This window comes from Seriola lalandi, unplaced genomic scaffold (assembly GCF_002814215.2).
Source record: "Seriola lalandi dorsalis isolate HSWRI2012SDOR001 ecotype SW California unplaced genomic scaffold, Sedor1 jcf7180002054568, whole genome shotgun sequence".
In the NCBI taxonomy this organism is placed as follows: Eukaryota; Metazoa; Chordata; class Actinopteri; order Carangiformes; family Carangidae; genus Seriola; species Seriola lalandi.
In genome coordinates, this window is record NW_019525121.1 from 1,354,448 (window position 1) to 1,380,082 (window position 25,635).

Sequence of the window (25,635 nt, forward strand, 5' to 3'; positions counted from 1 at the left end):
TATTCTACTTTGACGTTTTATGCCTCATTTTTGACATTTTTATCCTTACTATACTATGATTTTCTTTTGCCATACTATAGTATGACATTTTTTTTTTACAATTTAAGCCATACTATACTATGACGTTTTTCATGTTTTTTATACCTTACTAAACTATGATTTTTTTTTTCCATTTTTATGCCTTACTATACTATGACGTTTTTTGACATTTTAAGCCATACTATACTATGACGTTTTTCATGTTTTTTATGCCTTACTAAAATATGATTTTTTTTCCCATTTTTATACCTTGCAAGACTATGACGTTTTTTGACATTTTAAGCCATACTATACTATGACGTTTTTCATGTTTTTTATGCCTTACTAAACTATGATTTTTTTTCCATTTTTATGCCTTGCTATACTATGACTTTTTTTGACGTTTTAAGCCATACTTATTTTTATGTCTTACTAAACTCAAATTTTTTTTCCATTTTTATGCTTTACTATACTATGACGTTTTTTGACATTTTAAGCCATACTATACTATGACGTTTTTCATGTTTTTTATGCCTTACTAAACTATGATTTTATTTCAATTTTTATGCCTTGCTATACCATGACTGTTTTTGACATTTTAAGCCATACTATACTATGACGTTTTTCATGTTTTTTATGCCTTACTAAACGATGATTTTTTTTTTTCATTTTAATGCCTTGCTATACTATGACTTTTTTTGACGTTTTTAGCCATACTATACTGTGACGTTTTTCATGTTTTTAGTGCCTTACTAAAATTTGATTTTTTTTTAATTTTTATGCCTTGCTATACTATGACGTTTTCAAGCCATACTATACTATGACGTTTTTCATGTTTTTTATGCCTTACTAAAGTATGATTTTTTTTCCATTTTTATGCCTTGCTATACTATGACTTTTTTTGACGTTTTAAGCCATACTATACTATGACATTTTTATGCCTTACTAGACTATGATTTTTTTTCCCATTTTTATGCCTTGCTATACTATGACGTTTTAAGCCATACTATGACGTTTTAAGCCATACTATACAATGACGTTTTTCATGTTTCTTATGCCTTACTAAACCATGATTTTTTTTCCATTTTTATGCCTTGCTATACTATGACTTTTTTTTGACGTTTTAAGCCAAACTATACTATGACGTTTTTTATGCTTTACTAAAATATGATTTTTTTTCAATTTTTATGCCTTGCTATACTATGACTTTTTTTTGACATTTTAAGCCATACTATACTATGACATTTTTTATGCCTTACTAAACTAATATGTTTTTTCCATTTTTATGCCTTGCTATACTATGACTTTTTTTTGACGTTTTAAGCCATACTATACTATGACGTTTTTCATGTTTTTTATGCCTTACTAAAATATGAATTTTTTTTTCAATTTTTATGCCTTGCTATACTATGACGTTTTCAAGCCATACTATACTATGACGTTTTTCATGTTTTTTATGCCTTACTGAACTATGATTTTTTTCCCATTTTTTTGCCTTGCTATACTATGACTTTTTTTGACATTTTAAACCATACTATACTATGACATTTTTTTATGCCTTACTAAACTATGATTTTTTTTTAATTTTTATGCCTTGCTATTCTATGACTTTTTTTGACGTTTTAAGCCATACTATACTATGACGTTTTTCATGTATTTTATGCCTTACAATACTATGGCGTTTTTAGGCATTTTCATTCCTTATTCTACTTTGACGTTTTTATGCCTCATTTTTGACATTTTTATCCTTACTATACTATGATTTTCTTTTGCCATACTATACTATGACATTTTTTTTCACAATTTTGGCCTTACTATACTATGACTTTTTTTGACAATTAATGCCTTACTATACTGACTTTTTTTGACGTTTTAAGCCATACTATACTATGACGTTTTTCATGTTTTTTATGCCTTACTAATCTATGATTTTTTTTTTCCATTTTCATGCCTTGCTATACTATGACGTTTTAAGCCATACTATACTATGACGTTTTTCATGTTTTTTATGCCTTACTAAACTAATATTTTTTTTCCATTTTTATGCCTTGCTATACTATGACTTTTTTGACGGTTTAAGCCATACTATACTATGACGTTTTTCATGATTTTTATGTCTTACTAAACTATGATTTTTTTTTCCATATTTATGCCTCGCTATACGATGATTTTTTTTGACGTTTTAAGCCATACTATAGTATGACGTTTTTCATGTATTTTATGCCTTACAATACTATGGCGTTTTTAGGCATTTTCATTCCTTATTCTACTTTGACGTTTTATGCCTCATTTTTGACATTTTTATCCTTACTATACTATGATTTTCTTTTGCCATACTATAGTATGACATTTTTTTCTATTTTTTTGCCTTGCTATACTATGACTTTTTTTTGACATTTTAAGTCATACTATACTATGACATTTTTTACGCCTTAAACTATGATTTTTTTTCCATTTTTATGCCTTGCTATACTATGACTTTTTTTTTACGTTTTTAGCCATACTATACTATGACGGTTTTCATGTTTTTTATGCCATACTAAAATATGATTTTTTTTCAATTTTTAAGCCTTGCCGTTTTAAGCCATACTATACTATGACGTTTTTCATGTTTTTTATGCCTTACTAAACTATGATTTATTTTCCATTTTCATGCCTTGCTATACTATGACTTTTTTTGACGTTTTAAGCCATACTATACTATGACGTTTTTCATGTTTTTTATGCCTTACTAAACTATGATTTCTTTTTTCCATTTTAATGCCTTGCTATACGATGACTTATTTTGACGTTTTTAGCCATACTATACTATGACGTTTTTCATGTTTTTTATGCCTTACTAAACTATGATTTATTTTCCATTTTTATGCCTTGCTATACTATGACGTTTTAAGCCATACTGTGACGTTTTTCATGTTTTTTTTTTCCTTACTAAAGTATGATTTTTTTTTCCATTTTTATGCCTTGCTATACTATGACTTTTTTTGACGTTTTAAGCCATACTGTACTATGACGTTTTTCATGTTTTTTATGCCTTACTAAACTATGATTTTTTTTTCCATTTTTTTGCCTTGCTATACTATGACTTTTTTTTGACATTTTAAGCCATACTATACTATTACATTTTTTATGCCTTACTAAACTATGATTTTTTTTCCATTTTTTTGCCTTGCTATACTATGACTTTTTTTTGACATTTTAAGTCATACTATACTATGACATTTTTTATGCCTTAAACTATGATTTTTTTTCCATTTTTATGCCTTGCTATACTATGACTTTTTTTTTACGTTTTTAGCCATACTATACTATGACGGTTTTCATGTTTTTTATGCCTTACTAAAATATGATTTTTTTTTTTTCAATTTTTATGCCTTGCTATACTATGACGTTTTAAGCCATACTGTGACGTTTTTCATGTTTTTTTTTTCCTTACTAAAGTATGATTTTTTTTTTCCATTTTTATGCCTTGCTATACTATGACTTTTTTTGACGTTTTAAGCCATACTGTACTATGACGTTTTTCATGTTTTTTATGCCTTACTAAACTATGATTTTTTTTCCCATTTTTTTGCCTTGCTATACTATGACTTTTTTTTGACATTTTAAGCCATACTATACTATTACATTTTTTATGCCTTACTAAAGTATGATTTTTTTTCCATTTTTATGCCTTGCTATACTATGACTTTTTTTGATGTTTTAATCCATACTATACTATGACGTTTTTCATGTTTTTTATGCCTTAGTATACTATGACTTTTTTTCTTTGCCATACAATAGCATGACATTTTTCGAGAATTTATGATTTCTTTTTTTATGTTTTAAGCCCTCCGATACTTTGAATTTTTTTGTCTACTATATTATTACTATATTATGACATTTTTATGCCTCACTATGCTGTGACGTTGATGAAAAGATCAGACAAGACAAGATATACCTTTATTGATCCTCCATAGAGGAAATTGTAATTGACACAGCAGCAGCACAAGGGGTTAAATGTAATAAAGAAATATAATAAGAATAGAAACAGAATCTAGAGTAAATAAGATCATTAGAAATAAATATACAATAACTTAAGAAGGTAAGCATTTCTATACATGAATAGGCTTTTCTATACGAGTAGACTTTTGTACATGTGCACATATAAACAGATATAAAGAATTAGTTGATTGATTCAGTTTGTCCGGGTTCTATTGTTATATACAGATTTGAGTCCTTAAACTGTGGGTGCTTTGGCGTTGTGTAGTCTCCTGAGCTGTTTCAGTTCAGCACAGAGGGGATAAGAGATGTTGTCCGTGATGGCTTTCAGCTTTCCTCTCATCCTCTTCTCTGTCTCCACACTGTCCAGTTCCATGCCCACCACAGAGCGGGCCATTTTCACATACTTCATATTCAAAGTGCCGCAGCTCCCTATGCCTCCCCCCAGCACACCACAGCAAAGAAGATGACACTGGCCACCACAGACTGGTAGAACATCCATAGCAGCCTAGTGCACACATTGAAGGACCTGAGCCTCCTCAGAAAGAACAGCCTGTTCTGTCCCTTCCTGTAGAGGGCCTCAGTGTTGTCTGACCAGTCCAGTTTACTGTTGAGTTACACCCCCAGGAACTTGTAGGTCTCCACCATATCCATCCCCTCACCATTAAGGACAACATGGGCGGGGGGTCTCATTCTGCATTGGAAGTCCACCACTGGCTCCTTAGTTTTAATCCAATTGTGATGCCATTACTATTCTATGCCATTTTTAATGGCATAGAACTTTACTGTGACTTTTTATGCTTTACTATATTATGGCATATTTTATGCCTCACTAGCTATGACATTTTTATTCCTTACTATACTATAACTTATGACATACAGTATATGTACAGGAGTGATGTTAACACATGTGTCACCTATAAGAGGATATATTATTATTATATAATGACAGGCTTTGGGATGGATATATATTTATGTAACATATGTCTATAATATAAGCAGACATACTAAAATGCATAGGCAGACAGACACTTTATTTATCATTTCCAGTAGCTCACTGGTAATAATAATAATAATAATAATAATAATAACAGTTAATAATAACTTCCTTTGGCAGAGTTGTTTTATAGCCTGATGGCAGTGGGAACAAAGGATCTCCTGAACCTCTCTGTTTTGCACCCCAGCGAGATGACACATTTGCTGCAGCTGTAGCTGCTTCTCTGTCCTGCCAGAACATTGTGGAGAGGGTGGTTGGTATTGTCTAAGATGGCTTCCATCTTACATTGCAATGCATCTCTCCACAACAGTCCTGAGTGAGTCCAGACTCCTGCCAAGCACAGACCCAGCCTTTTTGACCAGCTCATCCAGTCTCCCTGTGTTCATGTCTGACATGCTGTTGCCCCACCACTGACTGATAAAACATGTGCAGCATTTCACTGCAGACATCAAAGGACCTGAGCTCTGCCCCTTCCAGTAGATGGCATCCGTGTTCAGGGACCAGTCCAGTTTACTGTCCAGGTGCACTCCTAGGTATTTATAAGTGTGCACCTACTCAGTGTCATTCCCTCTAGTGTTGACTGGCTGAAGGGTGGACGTAGACCTCCAAAAGTCGATGACCATCTCCTTGGTCTTGGAGGTGTTCAGAAGGCGGCAGTTCTTGTTGCTCCATTCACTGAAGGCCATCGTCAGATCCCTGTACTCCTCTTCCTGCACGTTCCTGACACATGCCACAATAGCAATAACCTACACCCTTGACTTCTGTGTTGAGAAAGAGTGCAGTGCAGAAGTATGCTGTCAGCTGTCAGCAGTCCTGTAGAGAAGAGGTTTCAGGTAGCAGCAGTGCTAACCTGGTGCTGAGAGCCATGCTTGTCCCACACCTGGAATTGAGCAGAGAGAGAACAGCTGAGTTTTGCTGGCATGGTAACTGGTGATGCCCTGGGCCACATGTCACACAATGACCAATACTACCTGGTTGTTAGGCACCTGAGTGGGTTTCACACCCAGGTGTGAAAGGTATACGACACTGGGGGACAGAATTGAAATGGCTGTTCTTTGTCTGTACACACAAAAGAACATGTGGCCTCCACCATTTGAATGGACTGAGGTCCAACACCAGTTATACAGGCTTTTGTCTGTAACCATTGCCATGCCCTTGTGTTGTCAGTACGTATATGGAAAGACAACATACACCAGACCTATTATGTTCTGCCTGCTTTAATTACAAGCACCAGAACGTAGGTTTCATACAGTATACATTCTCTACATAATATAACATAGTTTTGCACTGTGCAGCAGCCTGGAAAACAAGATTATTTGTCTATCTTGTCTGTATATTGACACCCTGACCATATTTTAATATATAACCGTAACATTGTTATTAATCTCAGTAGTCTTGCCTTATTCAGTCCTCCATTATTTTTCCTATTAAATGGAGAGGTATGAAAGATAGTGAGCCCAGTAGATGAATAAAGTGGAAGTAATCTCATCCATCTTCAATGAAAAGATGTAACAGCCCAGACAGATCTGATAGGGAGACTGGAATACATGAAAACCAAAATCCAGGAAAGTGGTGCCACTAAATCATTTTTGTCTTTTTTTACATTAGATCAGTGTAGGGTTTTCATACCTGATTGACGTGCGCCACAGATATGCGATTTTTTTTCTTCAAACTTTTACCTCGATTATGATTAAATGAATGACCTATCCATGTTGCATTCACCATTGTCTGGTAGATGTGACTGATGAGACCCATTCAGGAAATGAGGCAGATGTCTGCGTCATTGTTTCCAAAAGTCTCAGTTTCTGCCCATCCAGATGACAGCACAACACCAGTTACCGACTAAAACGGGCCAACAAAAGTCTCTTTTTTAGAGGCTCCAAAACTCTGGAGTAGTGTGGAAGCAGGGTGTAAATGTAGCAAAAGTGATGCATTTTAAAACTAAAACTTATTAGTGTGGACGAAACTTGAGGCTCAGTGTTTGTGCTCATGTCATCAATATTGCTATCTTCGCTTAGGGTTAACAGTTAACACAGACCAATGTTAGTAGGATGGGGCGGAGGCGCGTAACTGAACATGATTTTTTTTTAAGGGGACAGTTCATGAACACATGCATTGGGGAAGTATTAACCGAATTAACCAACATGAGTTTTTGATACTTTTTCCGTTAATTGTAAATTTGTTGCTCTATTATGAATGTTATGCACATATATGCTAACATTATGTTGAACCTAGTTTGTTTCAAAGAAGGTTATGGAAAACTCCTAAAATACTTGAATCCATTTATTGGAAAGTTACCTGTTTATATTTGATTTCCTCTCCTGTTGAACTGCATCTTTTATAAGTTTAAAAGTAAAAACAACAACCCAATGGATAAATATTAGATAATGGAAAGAGTAAAACATTTAAATTTTCAATAGTGTGTGAATGTGGTCAGATTTCAGTGTTACTTCAAAGTCACAAAAGAAGAACATTCTATCAAATACTGAAAGCTAGATGTTTAAGATGTCCCATGTAATCATGGAAGTCTCAGATTAACAGTAAAATGGAAAACTTAAAACTGTTTAATTGTTAGCATTGTAAGTTGCAGTACACAGCAGAGCCACCTGGGTACTTGTCCTCAACACCCTGTCTATTTTTCTATTGTCTAGGCCCTGGGAGTCATTTCAAGGGTGTCAGTTTGAACGTGGGCAAACCAGTTGTATGGTAGATTTTCTCTCTCTACTTTCCCTGAATGCAGCCCCTCCTTTATCTTCAGTATCACATTAACAAGCTGTCCATTCATTGAATACCAAACAGGCTTCATTATTCCTGGCCAGCCTATGTGTGTGTGTGAGAGAGAGAGTGAGTATATGTGTGGGAGAGTGGAAAAGTCAGAGATAATACATATTAATTACAGACTCTATCTGAAGAGTGCTAATGAATGCGGTGGTTAGCAGCAGTTTAAATGAACTAATGACACAGCAGCTCATTTACAGACACACACATTCGCAGTTGCTTGGTGATACAAATCTCCTTTCCTGTGGATGAAATGTTGGAAGTTATTCTTTTGACACTGCATATGCACGTGCATGGTTACTTACCAGCTCTGTCAACAAGTATGGGCCCTTTTTCCTTTCTCCTGAGCCCTTTTTCAGTCAGGTCAACAGTGTTGACTGAATATATTTATTTCCTCTACATGCAGTGCATCACTCACTGTTTTAGAACTGTCTCAACATATTTTGACACTGCACTTTTGTATACTATTTTGCACAGTGACATACTGTATAAATACATCCAGTCTGGAGACCATCTGCCTCTAAGTCTGTAAAAAATCTCATCAGAGAACAGGGTGTAAAGGCTGAGTTGCTTTGGATTTCTGTTTTATTAGAGTTATAATCTGCATGCAAATATTTTAAGTGTGACATAATCACTGTGTGTCTGTCCAGGTTCTGGTCCATGCCATAACAGAGCACGTGGAGGACGCTGGGGTACACTCAGGAGATGCCACCCTAATGCTACCAACCCAGACTATTAGCCAGGGGGCACTAGAAAAGGTCAGTTAAATTATCCTCAGCATTTACAGAGTGACTCAAACCATTTCAACTGTAGTATAATTTTTGATGAACAAGTTCATGTTCTATAGAAAACAAGCTCTTTAACTCTTTCCCATGTGTAGTTCAACCATAATGTACTTATGCATTTTTTTCTCCATCATATCTGTATAGGGAGATACTGTGGTATGAAACACTTTACAGACAACCTCGTATATATTACCTGTGTCTGTTTTCTTTTTCCATTGCTCTCAGGTTAAGAGTGCCACACGCAAAATTGCACAAGCTTTTGAAATTTCAGGACCCTTTAACACTCAGTTTCTGGTTAAAGGCAATGATGTCATGGTAGGTATTATTTCCCAGGGTATGACAAAATGATAGATTGGCATTTTCACATCTGGTTGCAGCAAATGCAATTCACTCACAAACTGAAATCAACTTGTCTTGGGGTTTTATGATCAATGTTGCCTTAAGTTTTGATGTTCCAGCTACAGTACACATACAGAAAATGTGTATGTATATATTTTTGCCATTTGTTCCACGTGTGTGCATTGGTAATCAATGTGTTTGCACAGAGCGTGTTTATCTGTTGATTAGCCTTAGCAAATGTGCACATTAACCTGTCTGCTTTTTTGCAATGACAATATTTGTGCTGTGTATCCTTTTAGGTGATAGAGTGTAATCTGCGGGCGTCACGCTCCTTCCCTTTTGTATCAAAAACAATTGGGGTGGACTTTATCAATGTGGCAACCAAAGTGATGGTGGGAGAGCCTTTGGATGAGGCCAGCCTGCCCTCGCTGGAGAGACCCATCATTCCTGTAGACTATGTTGGCATCAAGGTGAGAAAACTGAAATAACTGTTTACAGCTAGGGACTGTGTGACTGGCTTTCTTCAGTCTTCTTAATTCGTTTTATTTGAATGTTAATTTTAATACAGAGAGTGAATGGATGGATGGATGGATAAATAAATTAATAAGAAATTGATGGCCCTATAAGTAAGGGAGGCCTCAACAACACAACAAGCATGCTCTTGTCATTGGCTGCCCTGTGAAATGGTTTTGTAACAGGGCAAGCATGGCTTTGATGCAGTTATAAGAACCAGAATGATAATCATGATAAGCATTTGTTTTGCAGAAGACATATCATAGTAGGAAAAGCACAGGTATAAATATGACAGTCAATTATGTAAGTTTCAGGGTCCTAGTATTGTGCATACTGGCTCACGGTGACACTGTCATGACTTAATGGGACGCTTGAATAGAATGTAGCTTTTTGTTAATGTCGTTAGTAACACCTGTGCTTTTCTGTGCCTTTTAAGCAACGGGAAAACTAAATTTCCTTTGCAGCTCTCCTCTGTATTTACTGACAGGGATTTTTAATAGTATACAATGTGTTTTAAAGGTTTTTATATGCCTATTGAGTTATGTATTGTTTTCAAAGCCAAAACTACAATGGTGAGCTGAGGGGTAATAGCTACCTGTTACAAGTCCCTAATAACCATGTTTCTGAGCTTCCTACAGTCTGATATATTATGTATAGTCGGAAAATTAGTTCTTATGTAAAGAGCCCTACTTGGGTGATGTCTTAATAGGTAGTGCAGGCTCTGCTAGTGCAACTTTCTTTGGATCACATAACAAAGACAGCAATTACTGCTCCATCCCGTCTACTAGGCATGATGGTGGGGAGTAGTAGGTGCTTTCTCATACTGGCTGGGAGGCTTACTTCTTAGATTGGGTATGAGAGAGTTTACGTGTCGCCAACTGTTCCAAAGCTATTTTTTCCAAAGTAATTTCTCCCTCTAATTACAACAGAGCTGCTGTAACAATGGCTGTAGTTTGGAGCCAATCACGCAGGTATAATCCCCCACTCCTCCTCACCACCTAAAGTTTTCAATTTCTAGGCTGCACAGTGGTGAGGAATATTAATCAGAGCTCTGAATACTCCAGGCACCAAGCTTAAAAGACTTCCAGAGTTTACTTGGAGTCTACGATACAGACTTCATATACCCTGACTGATACAGGCTGTGCTGGAAACTGTGCCACATTACATGACGATTGTTTAATGAAGTAGTGCTAATTTCTTTCTTCCCGTTAAACACATTACTGCCGCCATAACATCAAGCCCCCACTGTAAACACACTGTGATGTCTGAAACTATTATACAGCCTTTGTAGCCTGAAGTGTGTGCCATCAATATGTATTCACACTAAGTTCACTGTATCATCACAAGGTTCAAGTCATTGTCATCCAGAGACACCATCTTCATTTATCTGTCTCATTCCTTCTCAACCTCACTCTGTTGCTCTTGCTGTCTCTTCCTCTGACAGTCCCTTGTTTGAGGCCATGTTGTTTTCTTTTCACTAACAAGTCCCCATTGTGTAATTTCTGTCTCTATACACAAACTCATAGGAACGATAACACAGTTGTATTTATGACACTAAGAGGAAGAAGAGCATGAAAACAACATCTGAGGAGGAGGAAGCTGATTTGGTGTCCCTCCCCCGTGTACACTTAATGGCTGAAGAAAAATAACCTCCAACAGTTGGATATTTTGTCCCCTTGACCATGGCATGCAAGGCATTATGGTGACTCCTGAAATAGACACATTCTTGTGAACCTAATGACCCAAGAAAAACCAAGCTCGAAACGTCGTAGACATCATAAACATAGAAACACTTTAATGTAAGGAGGCTATGTTAATGCCAAGTATAACCAGAAAAACAGCACGTTAGCACAGAAATATCTGCTCGTTATGTGTCATATAATGATTACTACATATATCCACCCTGTCAGATAATGTGTCACACAGTTTTATCTCCCACATGTACAGATGATACACTGAAAAATGTTGCCTACTGACATCTGTGCTTTGACTTCTGGCTGTTATACAGTTTTAGACATTTGCACTAACACACTTCTCTATAGACAATAATGGGAGTCATTTGACAGAATACATTTATTTCAACTTTGAATGGGTCACTATATATAGAACTTTATTGCTTTAAATCATTTTTGACATTTTTTTTTAACAGGTATCTATCAAAGTTTTATCCTTTCTTTTCAATTTTTTCCAGATTTTTAGCCTGCGACAGTCCAGCTGCTGCCACTCAGGAAGAGAAATTTTTTTAAATCCCCTCCCACATACCACAATTTTCTCTCTTTATTCCCAAATGATACACTGAAACACTACTGTCACTAATGCTACATGTGCTACATGTGTGTACTAGCTACACTCTGGAATCCACACCAAAAACAACAGCAGTCACCTCGTACTGGCCATCTAGAAATTCAAAAGCAATCCCCTTTAAGGAAAAAAAGAAACTCACCTTACCCTACCAACCATTTAGCTCTCCTTTCCACATCAGGTCACATCAGCAGTTTTCAGAACATGGAGCCTTATCAAAATATCTGTCATTTGCAGTATCATTAAAAAAAAAAAAAACCTAAAGATTAATGAATTGTCGTTCATTAATGACAATGAATAATGAATTACCATTCATTAATCTGTAGGTACAAAATGTAGCTGTTAATTTCCATTCAGCTGGGAATATAAAGACATTTACACAGGTGCCACTTCCGCCTCCAACAAGGCCTACAGTGAGCAACAATGTTATGTGGAAATGTCTTACTTTATTCATTCCCTTTTCCACTGGAGCTCAGCTGCTGCCCCAAGATAACATTGTTCATGTTGCGGAGCCTCGCAGTTCTACTGTCTGTTAGGAGTGGGCGGTCGGTGTGGGATAGGGAGATGGGGCGGTAATGTTTGTGTGTGTGTGCTGGTTGGATGCTGTGGTTAGAGAGGCTTGGTTACTGTGACAGTCACATACATCCTGTTACTAAGACACACCATTCTCTGTTCATGAAGACTTGTGTATGGTTTTCTCATTTTCACAGCATTTAAATCTCTCCGGGTGTTGGTGATGCCATTTTTCTCACTGCTTTCCTCTCTTTGCCTCTTGCTTGTGGATAGATTATATTTCCACTTTCATATCTGCTTCGTAGTTTTAATGACTAAGAAGTGGCTGCAGTAGATTTGGTGGATAAGGATCCCTCTTCATTTGGATGATGTACAAATCGACTGTTCTGGATTTACATTTACTCAGAGACCTGCAAACATGTCTCTGTGTCACTATTTCTTTGTTTCACAAATTGTCCTCTCTGCCATTTATATTATTGTAGTTCCTTGTCTTTGTTTTTTTATTGTAATATCGAAAGTTCACCCTCACTGTTATTCCATCTCTGTTCGTGTTCCTCTCCCCCTATTTCATTTTCTTTTTTGGTTATATACCACCATTTTATCTCTGCACACTTCCCTTCTCCAACTCTTTGAACAAAGCCATGATAAGGGATGCTGGTTTTCTGTCTGCATTCTCTTCTTTGCGTCCCTTCTTACATTAGTATGCTAACATTACATTCAGCTGATTAGATAGCCCGCTTCAAGGATGAATCCCCCCCTTGTGGCCCTTGCCTCTACGTGTGTGTGTGTGTGTGTGTGTGTGTGTGTGTGTGTGAACACATGAGCCACACAATGCCACACCTCCTTTCTTTCTTCTAGGTGATGGGGGTTGTCTTTTACATAAAAAAATAATAAGAATGGCTTTCCACATGGTGCCCCAATATTCTAAATTTGTCTGTAACACAATAACAAGAGGATGCTGCGTTCTGCTCTTGTTCCTGCATTTTCCTGACAGTCATTTTCTTCACTTTTAACTTTTGTAATTGTATCTCCTCCTTTCCTTCTCCTTTTGTTTTATTATGTAATTTTCCTTCTTACATTCCCTGTCTGCACTCAAGTCATTTTATTAATTTCCTCTTATTTTTTTCTCTCCTCACTGTCTTCACTTCCTGACCTATCCTCTCAGTAGTATTTCATTTTCTCTCTTCTAGTCCAAGCTTCCTTTCCTCTTCTGGCTCACCCTGGTGTTGCTTTGTCAGTGAAGCCACCTATTTTCTTTTCCCCTTCTTCTCAGCATGGAGACAGCATGTCAAACAGGTCATTAAAGAGACTGGTGTCCTGCAGTTTAAGAAGTCCCCTTTTTTTTGGATTTCCTTTTTTAGTCTGTACCAGCAGTTGTAATGTTAATTTTTTAAAATTTTTAATCTAAGCTTCACCCTCTCTCCTCTGATTTTCTGATGTGCCCTTAAAGTTTTCTAGCTGAAGCAGTAATGGTGGTTTGCAAAATGAAATGATTGGTATTGGGGGAAAAAAATCGCTCATATTTCGTCTGTATGAGTTTTTATTTGTCATTAAACAGACAGGGACCTTTATTCTTCCATATACATATACAACTGCCAGCCTCAGTTCACTAGTTACTTTTTAAGGTAATGCAAGCTTGATTTCCCCTATAGGTGGCAGCAAGTGTTTCCAGTTGACAACAAACATTCTGTATCATAATTAGAAATATGGCATATGATTATCTATTGGTTGCTGTTTTATTGGATGTTCTTTTCTATTCCCCACTGCTTTGGTAATAGCAGTTGGTTTTCATGGTCAGTCAGTGGGAATTTGTATATAAATGGTCAACAATACAAGGAGAATGGGAAACCATCTTTGTGATTTAGCTGAACAAATGACATTGTGACTCAAGTGCTGGTTGCAACTAAACAAGGAGATTACTAAAAGGAAGTGGAGTTTCAATAGTAGCTCATTAGCATCACATGTGATTATGTCCTATTATTTCAAAACCATGTCAAAACAAATCTTTCCCTCTTCCCTCCTTCCACCAGGCACCAATGTTCTCCTGGCCACGACTGAGGGATGCAGACCCTGTGCTTCGCTGTGAGATGGCCTCCACTGGAGAAGTGAGCAAATTGAAAACAATGCCACCCAATTTTTCCGTTAATTCTTGTGTAATTCTTTTTTCTCCCAACTAATTTGGAGAGTCAGTGTTAACAGTTTCTCATGTGGGGTCTGTTCATGTGTTTTCTTGCAGGTGGCTTGTTTTGGACCAAACATTTATTCAGCCTTCCTGAAAGCTATGCTCTCCACAGGCTTCAAGCTGCCACAGAAGGGGATCCTTATTGGGATTCAGGTAAGACCTCGGCCATCTGGAGGTCCACTTGCCTCCTGTTTGTTTCCTTACGGTACCTCCTGCCCACAAGTCACCCAATGTGAGGTGCCTTCTGAACAGGTGGCCTAAATCTTTTAGGGTATAAGCTTCTCACATTGCCAGCCTGGCACTCCTCAGTTTGTTTCAAATCAAACCACACCTTGATTTTTGCGACCACCAACTCTCAAGTGACTTAAAACTATGATCAGCTCCTAAGTGACAAGGCGTGAATGACCTAGGGAGGAACAGATGATGCCCCTCAGATGAATGGAAAATATGCGGGAATCTAATGGTGATAATAAGAGGCACTAAAGAGACATAAAACTCAATCAGTAACCAGTCAAAGAAACATGATCCTCATTATAAAATCACCCAAGGTGTAAATGAACCTCTCATAAAAAAAAAAAAAAAAAAATGACAAAACCAGTGAAATGTAAAAATGTTTTCCTCATCAACCGAATGCTCTGTCAAAAGAAGTCTTGAATCCTCATTTCTAGATAATTGTGCTGCAACAACATCTCCATACCCTTCCCAATCCACACCCACAGAAAAGAACAAAATGTAAGCCTGGGCTCTGTACTTTTTAATGACAGCACATTACATGAGTTTTAGTAATTAAGTCTCGCTGCTACCCTGGGTTGCCAAACTGTGAGTTTGACTAATGCAGCTTGAACAAAGCACTCACAACACTAGCTGTGTAATTGGTGCTCTTGGGGAACAGGTCCACTTCAAGGCAAGTGCCTGGGGTCACATACTCACTATAACATGGCTGATGAGCAGCAACAGTTAGGGTCGACATACAGAACACAGAGCAACACTGAGATTTACCTCCTACCGTTTAAACAAATATTGTGGAAGGGGGATTAAAATTGTTTTCATTTGACTGTGCAATCTTGTGAGGCAGTCTAGTGGAAAAGACTGTGGCCTCAAGCTTGAGGGCGGTAAATTTCAGTTTCACACAGGCAGTATTGAAATGTCATATTAGTATGGGGACTCCCTTGTACTAAACTGTTATTGTTGGTAGAGTATTCCTCATGTAGATGTGTTATGAATATTCTGCTGGCAAATTTGACTAATGTGTTACCAGCCCTTGAGCTACATATTTTCAAGAAGTAAATTCATAGAAACACAGTTATTCAGTTTTTATATTTTGTTTGGGTGTGGATGTCCTATATTAGAGATGCATCATACTGCGTATCCTTACACATTTAACACTGTGTCTGTCTGTCTGTCTGTTATTGCTGCCATCTTTCTGTGTTCTACATTTGCTAAATCCCTCAGCCAACTGTTTGCTTGATTGCATAGTCACAGCTAAGCAACCATTACTGGGCTTCTCTATTAAGCTTTGGAGTCTACAACATTTCAACGTGTATGCAAGGCCTACAAGAGTAGTACTTTCGTAATCCAAAGTCTGGAAGATAGTGTAATTTTTTGTTGCCTTTTGCTTTTACAAAGGCAAAAACACAACAACACAAATACAAGGGATAGTATGTCTGCTCTAAAGTAAGCAGCAGGTTAGTTTAATATAGTACTCCACGACTTAGAAAGCTAACATAATATTAGCTAACTTTATTTTTTGTAGAGTTGCAGATTACATTAGAAATAGCCCCATTCAGGAAATTCATTTTCAGCCCAAAACACTACAAAAGCAGCTTTTGGTGCCTCCACACCAACATTATATTTTCAAGTTGTCTGTAAGTCCGTTTGTATGGCCATCCCATTCTTGTGAACATAATATATCAGTAACGCCTTGAGGGAATTTCTTCAAACATTAACTATACTGTATATAGCTGCTGGACAATTGAATTTCCCCAGGGGATGTATAAAGTATTGATCTTATCTATCTTGGACTCAAGGATGAACTGATTAGTTTATGGAGATCAAGGTAACAGTGACACCACAAAACATGGTTTTGGCCTTGTGAACGCAATATCTCCGGAACTTCTCAAGGGAATCTGTTCAAATCTTGCACTAATGTTAACTTGGACTGATGGATGAATTAATTAGGTCACTGACCTCACAAAACACCTTTTTTGGCCTCTTGAATGTAATAAGATAATCAAGACCACCTTGAGGGAATTTCTTCAGATTTGGCATAAACATTCACTTGGACTCAAAGATGAACCGATTAGAAATTTATGGTCAAAGGTCAAGGTCACTGTGACCTCACAAGACACATTTTGGCCATAACTCACAAATATCTAATAGGATAAAATGATGAAGAGATTACTTTTTATATCTAAATGGTCAAAGGTCGACTTCACTGTGACATCATAATGTTCTGCAAAAACATTTCTCGCCAATATTCAATGCTGTAACTCAGGAAGGGGATATTGTGACCATATTTCCTGCAACTTGGCTGGTTGGTGGAGGCATACAACTGCAAGCCGGTAACTCTAGTCTGAAATGTTGACACACATCAGTTGGAAAACAGGACAATGTATACTAAAGAATTGTTGCAAGTCAATCCATGATGACAAGTGTCAGGGCGCCGCCGCTGTGTGTGCTGGTGTTTTGCTGCTCATTATTCAACTCGTACATTATAGTGAAAACAATGCACTATGAAGAAGAGTGCACGGTGTATATTTTATGGCATTAGTATATTATAACACAGCTACAGTCCCTTTAGTTGTTACTGTCTCCCCACCTGTTGCTGTTTAACTCACATTGTCTCCCTCTCTCTCTCTCTCTTTATCACACACTCTGATTCTGTCTGCCTCTGTCTTTTTAATTAGGCCCACCTTTTTTTGTACAAATTATGCAGCTGTGACACAATTGCACACCAAATTAGAAACGTATATGTCACATATGGCCTTAGTAACTAAGGTTACTAAGGCTCAAAAATATACAAAAAATTTCAAACCATATCACAATTATTTTGGTGGGACAGCAGTAATTTTAACAAGCACATTGTTTACTGAGCTGAAGGGCAGTTTGAGCATAATCAGTTGCAAATCAGCAGCAAAAACTCACAGAAGAGTTTTCAGCACTTTTGTGCTTTATGCTTGGTGGGATCTGTTAAGTAGGTCATTTGAAACTGATATCTAACAACATAAATGCATTACAAAATGATTTTTTTTTCTTCCTTTACATCCTCACTGTGTTGTGTTGATAACAAATCCAACCTAGTGACGTATAGCCTCCTCCCGAGCCATGTCAGCTGTAGTATCTTCTGAAATAATTCAGATCCCTTCGTTTTCTGCACATTATGTTGTGTATAATAATACATCATACTGATACTAGTATCAGTATAATATGCTTGAATATTTGGTTAACTTTAATGCAACAAAAAGTTTAAAAAATCAGTGTTGCAGCTATGGCATTGCATTGTGAGATCTTTCTTAGTCTCCAAAGTTTGTCTTGTTCTGTAATAATTGCCTAACACAGTGTAAAATAGCTCAACATCTACAGTCTTAATTACCATCATTCTGAAGCACAGTAAGACTAATGGTTTGGAAGAGGGACCAAGAGATCAGGGCAGATTTAGAACAAGCTTTCAATGATGAACAGTACATGATGGAGTTTGTCTCATACAATTTCTGTTATGCATTATGTTTGAACAGAACCCCATATCAAAACACTCATTCTGCTGGTATTCATATGTTGTTTTATCCTTTTGTTTTTCAAAAATGTGTCTGCTTCCCTTCCAGCATTCGTTCCGACCCAATTTCCTGGCCACAGCACACCAACTAAAAGAGGAGGGCTTCAAGGTGAGTGCTGGAAGCTTGAATGTTTCAAACACTACAGACCAGGCTTCTCATTAAATATAAGATATATTTTCCTGTGTGATTTCGACATAGTGGTTGATGGAGCTTCCTGGTTGTAATGTTTCTGCCTTTATTAAGAAATGGAAAAAAAGACATACCCCAGTAATAATGTTGCCCTATTTCTGTCTTATAGCTCTACGCTACTGAAGCCACTTCTGCCTGGCTGTGCGCCAATGATGTACCTGCCACTCCAGTCGCCTGGCCCACTGAGAAGGGTGAAAACACCAGTTTGCCTAGCATTAAGAGGTAGGGGAATGTTAATTTTAATGCTTTAATTTTTTTTGACAGATTCATGGAAACATGGAAAACAAAGCCAGCTAAGCTACTCTGAGTCAAAACTTTGAGGATGAGATTTACTTATGGTTTTCCTGAGGCAGTGCTTAAGTAATACATAAATTGTGATTCATTGGATCCAAAATTGGGATATCTAATCAGCATAAGATACTGCCTTAAGATCTAAGGGCATAGCCCCTTCATTATCACTGTAATATGCTGACAAGATCAAAGCAGATGTAGCAGACTCTGAAGTCCACAGTCATTACATTAACCAGACTAGGGCTTGAATAGGGAAGATGAGGAAAGTCTTATGTCAGAGCAATGCCAAGTCAATTTTGGGGAAATCAAAAAAAATACAGCTGAAGTGTCTTGGTCTTCATTTGGCCATGGCCAAAAATAAAGCAAGAGTGTTACTAAACTTTGTTTTAGCAAAAAAAGATCTAGGACAACTGTAAGTGTAATTAACTAAAATGTCAGTTAAATTGAAGATGTCTACATTTCTTCCACCTATTGTTGAAATTAAACTTAAATCATTTGCCACTGGTCACTTTCGCTTTAGAATGTGTTCACTTTTATGATTATATCACGATATGATAAAACGTGATTTTCTAAGCACAAAGGCTGCGATTAGACTGAACTGACATGTAAGCAAGAGTAGAGCAGTCAGCTAAAAGATGATGCCTCAGCACAGTGACCAAGCCTGGGTTTACGGCTTTGCTAAATGCATATATAAGCGGTACAACATGCCCTCCTGCACATATTTTATATATATATATATATATATATATATACAGCTAAAAGATGATGTGCTGAGGGATCATCTTTTAGCTGACTGCTCTACTCTTGTGTGTGTGTGTGTGTGTGTGTGTGTGTGTGTGTATGTGTGTGTGTATATATATATACAGCTATATATATATATATATATATATAGCTTTTGTTTGTTGAATAATACAGAAGATAGGGAACTTTAAAAAATAATCTAGTTCAGTTGTCAGAGGTACAACATTTTTCACAGCTTCTAGCAGCACAGAATAATTGTAGCAGGCTGACGTTGACTGCAATTTTCACGTAATTACTCCACAAACAAGTCATGATCATGCTACAGTGAAGCCATCTGGACCACATATTTGGGAATGAGCTGGTGAAGAAGAGGATTTAAAGGGAATTTAATAGGCATAGACCAAGACAACACACACACACACACACACGGCTGGACCCTTTATAAAGAAGTACATGACCTTTGTTGTCACTGCTGTTTGTCCTCCATATTTTCCATTAGAATTCACCACTAATTCAATGCTGCCTGTCAAAGGACTTCAAATGAAAAAGGCAACACTGAAGTCAGGGCTCTACTGTGTGTATGTGTACACTTGAACTTCTATCTTTGTGAGGACCAGTTTGAGTTATTGAATTGAGGGCATTTTGTGAATGTGAGGACATTGTGGTGAGTCCTCATAACCTCAAAGGCCTGTTTGAAGGTTAAGACTTGGTGGGGGGTTGGGCATTTAGTTGTGATAGTTAGGATTAGGGTGAGGGGCTAGGGGATGCATTCTGTCATTCTGCGAGTGAGTAGGTGAGCTACATCAATGGGTAAAATATTCTAAATCTTCTAAAACTTCTAATAAACTAAACTTTTCACTCAGTTGAAAAGCTTTAATATTTCTGGGAAGAGCATTTATTTGGACAAAAATTACATGAAACTGACCTAAAACACAAATGTAGCATTATTTTCCACATATTGCAATGATGTGTACAAAGAAGATCAGGCCAACTAAATATAAACATGCCCGCTGCATGTTTATATTTGACCACTAGGAGGCAGAAATTGTCTGAAACAAACTCATAGCAGCAGAGCTCTTTTATACTGCTTGGTCATACAGCAAACACATTAGCAAAGGACTGCCTAGTGCCTATGTCTACATCAGTGGCAGCTGCTGGTCTTATAAGGAGGGGAAGCTCATTTTCGGCCTACATCATAAAATGTGTCCGTTTATTTATATGTAAATTCGCAGAGTCGCCAAACACAACGCTAGTCGTTTTTAACAAAGACAAAGTCGCTGAGGGTCAGTAACATCTCCAGATCAACTCCGAACAACGGAATGAAAAATTTGAAAACTGCTCTGGTGGATGCTTATACTTCAAGATCACAGATCATCCAATCATCATGCAGAAGCCGAGCGTCCGGCCCAGCCCACTGCCCCATAGACGCTCGGCGTCTACACTGTGTAAAGCACTGTGGCGCTGCGGGGATGAATGAGAAGAAGTCGTGTCGGTTACCTGTGATAAGTAGCTGATTCTGAACAAAAGATGAACGTGTTCTAGCGCATATTTAGTCAATGAAATGTACACACAACACTACATATTTGACCTCTTATTTTGTTGACATTTTAGGGGAAGCTGAGCTTCCCTTGCAGTCTTAGAGCAATCGCCACTGGTCTACATCCAGCAGGAACAGCGCAGTATGGGCACACTCAATTAAGTAATATATCTGGGTCATGTTGGCCTGCTATATATTCAAATAATTTTCTTTATCATTCACTGGTTGATTTTGGATGTCTGTCAAAAATATTGCAGCTTGTGCTTTTAAGTGGTTTAAATTTTTTGATTATGATCGATGACAGTTTTACTTTTTTTGCTCGTTTTTACAGACTGATCAATGAGGGTCATATTGACCTGGTGGTCAACTTGCCCAATAACAACACTCGCCACCTAAAGGACAACTTCCTCATCCGCAGAATGGCTGTCGACCACGGTGTTCCACTCATCACAAATTACCAGGTCTGTAAATGTCACAATACCAGCGACTGGGGAAAAGTGGTTTATACGTCAGTTTACATTTACACACTGTCTCTCCTGTTTTTCCTATGTATTAGGTGGTGAAGCTGTTTGCTGAAGCTATTCACTACGCCGGTGAGCTTGACACTACCAGCCTCTTTCACTACCGGCAGAAAGAAAGCCAACAAAGAGAGGCTAGCCAGCAGGGCTAGAGCTTTGTCCCCTTACCCTCATTCCCCTTTGGTTCCCACAGAAGTTTTAAGTGGCAGCAAATTTTTGTAATATACTTTCTTAAATATTCTGTGTATCTGTTTTCCCATCCTATGGTGTAAAGAAGGTGTTTTAGTTATTTTGGTGGCAGGACTTGCAGTCTGGTGTGAGTTATGTAGACCAAAACATAATAACTAACAATGTTTTATACCAGTATCTAAGCAAAGCTAGTCAAATGTATTTGTAAAGCACATTATCATACACAGAGGTCATTGAATGTGCTTAACAGAAATAAAAGCATAAAAAATATTGTTGGTCAGTAATTAGCTAATGTTTTATAGATTAGTTGTAAACTATTAACTTTTGTGTTGCTGGATGATGAAAAATCACTGCGTGGTCTTCTTCCGCCAGCAGGACATTAAGTAAGAAAGGGTTCTTACAATAATTAAAGTTTGCAGCTGTAAATGTTAATCAGCTGTTAAAAATGAACTGTGGACCAGATGGTCTACAGAGCTTTCCCAAAAGGTCATTGTCAAACAGGTACCATGCTGGAGGAGGATAAACACCAGGCCAAAGAGATTTTTACAAGCTGGTAGTCCAAAAGTTTTTCTTATAAATGGCTTATAAGTGAACTATAAAGCATTTAGTGAATGAATTATTAGGTAATAAAAATCTTTAGTTACAGGATATAAACCCACAATAAAAGATGACTTATCATAAAATAGTACCAGAGAATGTAATTACACTGCCTTTTATCACTCAAGTAAATCCCTAAGGATGGTGTTGCAGTGGTTGTGGGGTTTTGCTTTTGTTTTTTCACTTTCGTTATGGTCAGTGGTTTATATTCTTTGTTTTACATTAGATTTTTGGGCAATTTGATGCAATGACTCTTTGATTTTACCAATGGTAAATGCCTTTTTACTAATTTGAGCTCATTCATATATTTAAAATGATGTTGATACTGAACATGTACTATATGAATGACATTTAAAGATGTAGATGAGTTGAAATTAAGGTAATCATTGTGCATTTTATGATAAGAAACTTTTTCTTTTTTCAAGAGCTCCAGCCTCATACGCTACCTTTGACATTGATGACAACTGATCTTTTTATATTTTATATATACATATTTATGTGTGTATATACTGTAATTTTTCAAACTGAGTCTGCATTTGAACCTGCTCTGCATTTTAAATGAAACACTATAAGTACATTTAACTATGTACAGAAGAATTCCATCACTCTGTTAAATTTTGTTGTTGTTTTGTTCATGTTTGTGCTATGTAAGAATCCACTGAAATAAAACAAAGTCTTCTCTCAACGATGTGTGTATGTGTGTTTTGTGCACTGGACATGCATTAAAATCAAAGTGCCTTCCGTCCCTCACCGCAGTCTCTGCTGTAAACAGCCCATTCACACACAACACAATATAATGGCATTGGAACGTTAGAGGGTGAACTGTACTCACCGAATCAAAGAACAAGAGGTTAATACAAAATATAGCCTACTGGCCGTGAAGCAGGACATTGTGTTTACTGTAGTTTAAAAAGAGTTGTCAGAGGTTTTCTATCAGTAAAGTAATGCCAACAGAAGTGCAAGCTGAATCTGACACAAATATGGAGTGATGAGTAAACTTAACTGTTGCTATTTGTGCCTTTTTTTTTTTCTTTTTTTTTTTTTTTAAATTGGGGCTCTTGTGTGTAATTACACAAAAAATGCAAAAATTTATACTTCAAGGAAGTAAATATGCAGTTAATAACAAGCAGTCTGAGGTACTGTTCTCTGTGGGATCAAGTCATCAAGCATATTTCATGTTTCAATACTCCAATTTATCAAGTCACACCTGAAGCAGCGCTGGGGCAGTTAACCAGATGCACATTTGCCAAATCACCCGATTTGTCTCCATCCTATAATTCTTTTCTCTTGTAAAACAGAAAGACACTGAAAATACGTCGCCTCATTCTGGTGCACCAAACAGCAATAGGCTCATTACTTCCCTCAAGGTCAGATGGGAGAAAGCACCCATTCGTACCCGACGGTATGAAACAAAATTGAAGTGGGTGTTTATTCTCCCTGAAAACCACATGGGCCTTTTCCACACCTATTCCACACTCATACTACATCCACATTAATATGTACACTACTTGATGACGTAGACACCCACGGTTGCTCTCGTATTGGGCCTTGCCAGTCACGACTACCAGTGGTGAACACAACATGTATAACAAATTGTTATGAAAGTGTTACTGACCTTTTCATTTTTTTTTAGCGGCTGCCTTTGCTGTTCCTTGTTTATATTATTTTCTGCAACTAACCAACTGTAGAGTAGGGATGTCACAATATCAGAAATTTGGTACTCTGTACCAATAACAAGTAAATTCCACAGTTCTCTATACCAAATTCAATATCACAGTAAAAAAAAAACAGAAAACAACAGAGGCTGCTGCACACACAGTGTGCTAACACACAGGCATGTGGGAGTGCATGCACACGTGCTCATTCCTGATACATAGCTAAAAGCTTGTGGACCCAGATTTAAAGACATACCTTCACTTTTGACACAAAGGTAAGATTTATGTTTTATCAGAAGTGTTTTCAAACAGTATTTTTGATTTTACAAAAGATAAGACATCAAGGATGAAGACTGTCTGGTTGGTTTGGAGAATGTGGTCAACTGACGCCACCTCGGTTACAGAGTAGCATACAGCCACTTCCCTGAGATTTCCTATGTGGATGAGACGGTCTTGACCAGGACTAGCACAAGGCTTAACAAGGGAATAAACTACAGATTGATTTGACTATACTCACCACCGAGCACATGGCTAAAGCTGATATATAGCTACAAAGTTTATTTTAAGTGTAAGTTAATATAATGTTGATCTGCCTGCAAATCCCTCTCAACCTTACTCCAGCTGAACAACACTCACCAGCTTCCAACTCCTCTGCCTCAGTCTCTAGAGGTAACTCAAGTATCATCCACTGCATCTGACTATAGCAGTGTCTCACTGTGACTCTTGCCACAGCAAAAAGAAAAAAAAGTCACATCTCACTGTCACTTTAAGTCCACTTCTCCACTAGAAAGGGTGGTAGCGAAGTTAAGTCTTATACCAGAGCCCTGGTGACTGTTTCATTATACCCAAACAGTGATATTTAAACCACTGTGTCAAAGCTTGCTTCTTATCTTCAACTGCAATATGACGAGATGCGAGTGGTGTGAACTTCATTATAAAGTTTACTGAATTACACACACACACACACACACACACACACTTGTCGCGTAGTTGAAGAGGGCTACAAGCACCGTTAGTTTTAGTGTGTCTTTTAACAGTTTTTGCTTTAGTGTCATTTCTATGCTATAATTGAAGTTTTTTGGCTTTCATATTGGCCAGGGATGTGAGAGGAAAACGTGAAAGAGAGAGAAAGAACGAGTGAGAGATCTAAATATATTTATGATTCTAAGGAAAAGTTCTGTGTTTTTGGTTTCTTTCACCTGGCGCTCGCACACAGAGAATATCAAATTCTGTATAAGCAAAGTCTCAAATCCAGTTCAGTTGGGCAAATTCTACCTCAGCAGCCCAGGGCCATCAGAGTCACGATTCACTGCAGGCACAGTAACCAAGCAACAGGGCTGCTCCTGAAGTTCATTGCTGACAATAACTCCAGGGTAGTCCCCCATGTCTTGAGCAGTATGTCTGTAAATCCCACTTTGATTAAAGTGTAGTGTTGTTAAATTTAAACTTACTCAGTTATTATGAAAAACTGATCTTCTGTTTTGTGTCTGCTGGCCTTGAACCCTCTGGGAGTACACTACGGTCTTAGTTCCTTTATGAGAGCAAGCCTTCCTCGGCGAGCAAACTGACAAACCAACAAAACATCTCTATTTTTGGAAAGGTTAAACTTAAAACATTTTAAGTCCAGTGAAAGACTTGCGCTTCATTAAAGTGGTGTGGTTCCAGACAGGTAAAAGAAGGAGAGGGTCAGGAAGAAAATAGAATATGGAGTTCCTGGTTAGATTTAAAATTGCTGTTA

At 37.3% G+C, this 25,635-nt stretch overlaps 1 protein-coding gene across 1 annotated transcript in view; it reads left to right on the forward strand.

Moving 5' to 3' along the window:
- Nucleotides 1–22,927, forward strand: part of cps1 (carbamoyl-phosphate synthase 1, mitochondrial) — a 65,002-nt gene extending 42,075 nt beyond the window's left edge. The window contains exons 30-38 of the mRNA XM_023416670.2: nt 8,425–8,532; nt 8,785–8,874; nt 9,198–9,368; nt 14,256–14,330; nt 14,462–14,560; nt 18,229–18,288; nt 18,479–18,591; nt 21,270–21,399; nt 21,495–22,927. Coding sequence (XP_023272438.1) covers nt 8,425–8,532; nt 8,785–8,874; nt 9,198–9,368; nt 14,256–14,330; nt 14,462–14,560; nt 18,229–18,288; nt 18,479–18,591; nt 21,270–21,399; nt 21,495–21,608 — 960 coding nt within the window. The 3' untranslated portion in view covers nt 21,609–22,927. The remainder of the gene's footprint in view (nt 1–8,424; nt 8,533–8,784; nt 8,875–9,197; nt 9,369–14,255; nt 14,331–14,461; nt 14,561–18,228; nt 18,289–18,478; nt 18,592–21,269; nt 21,400–21,494) is intronic.
- The last annotated feature ends 2,708 nt before the right edge of the window (nt 22,928–25,635 follow it).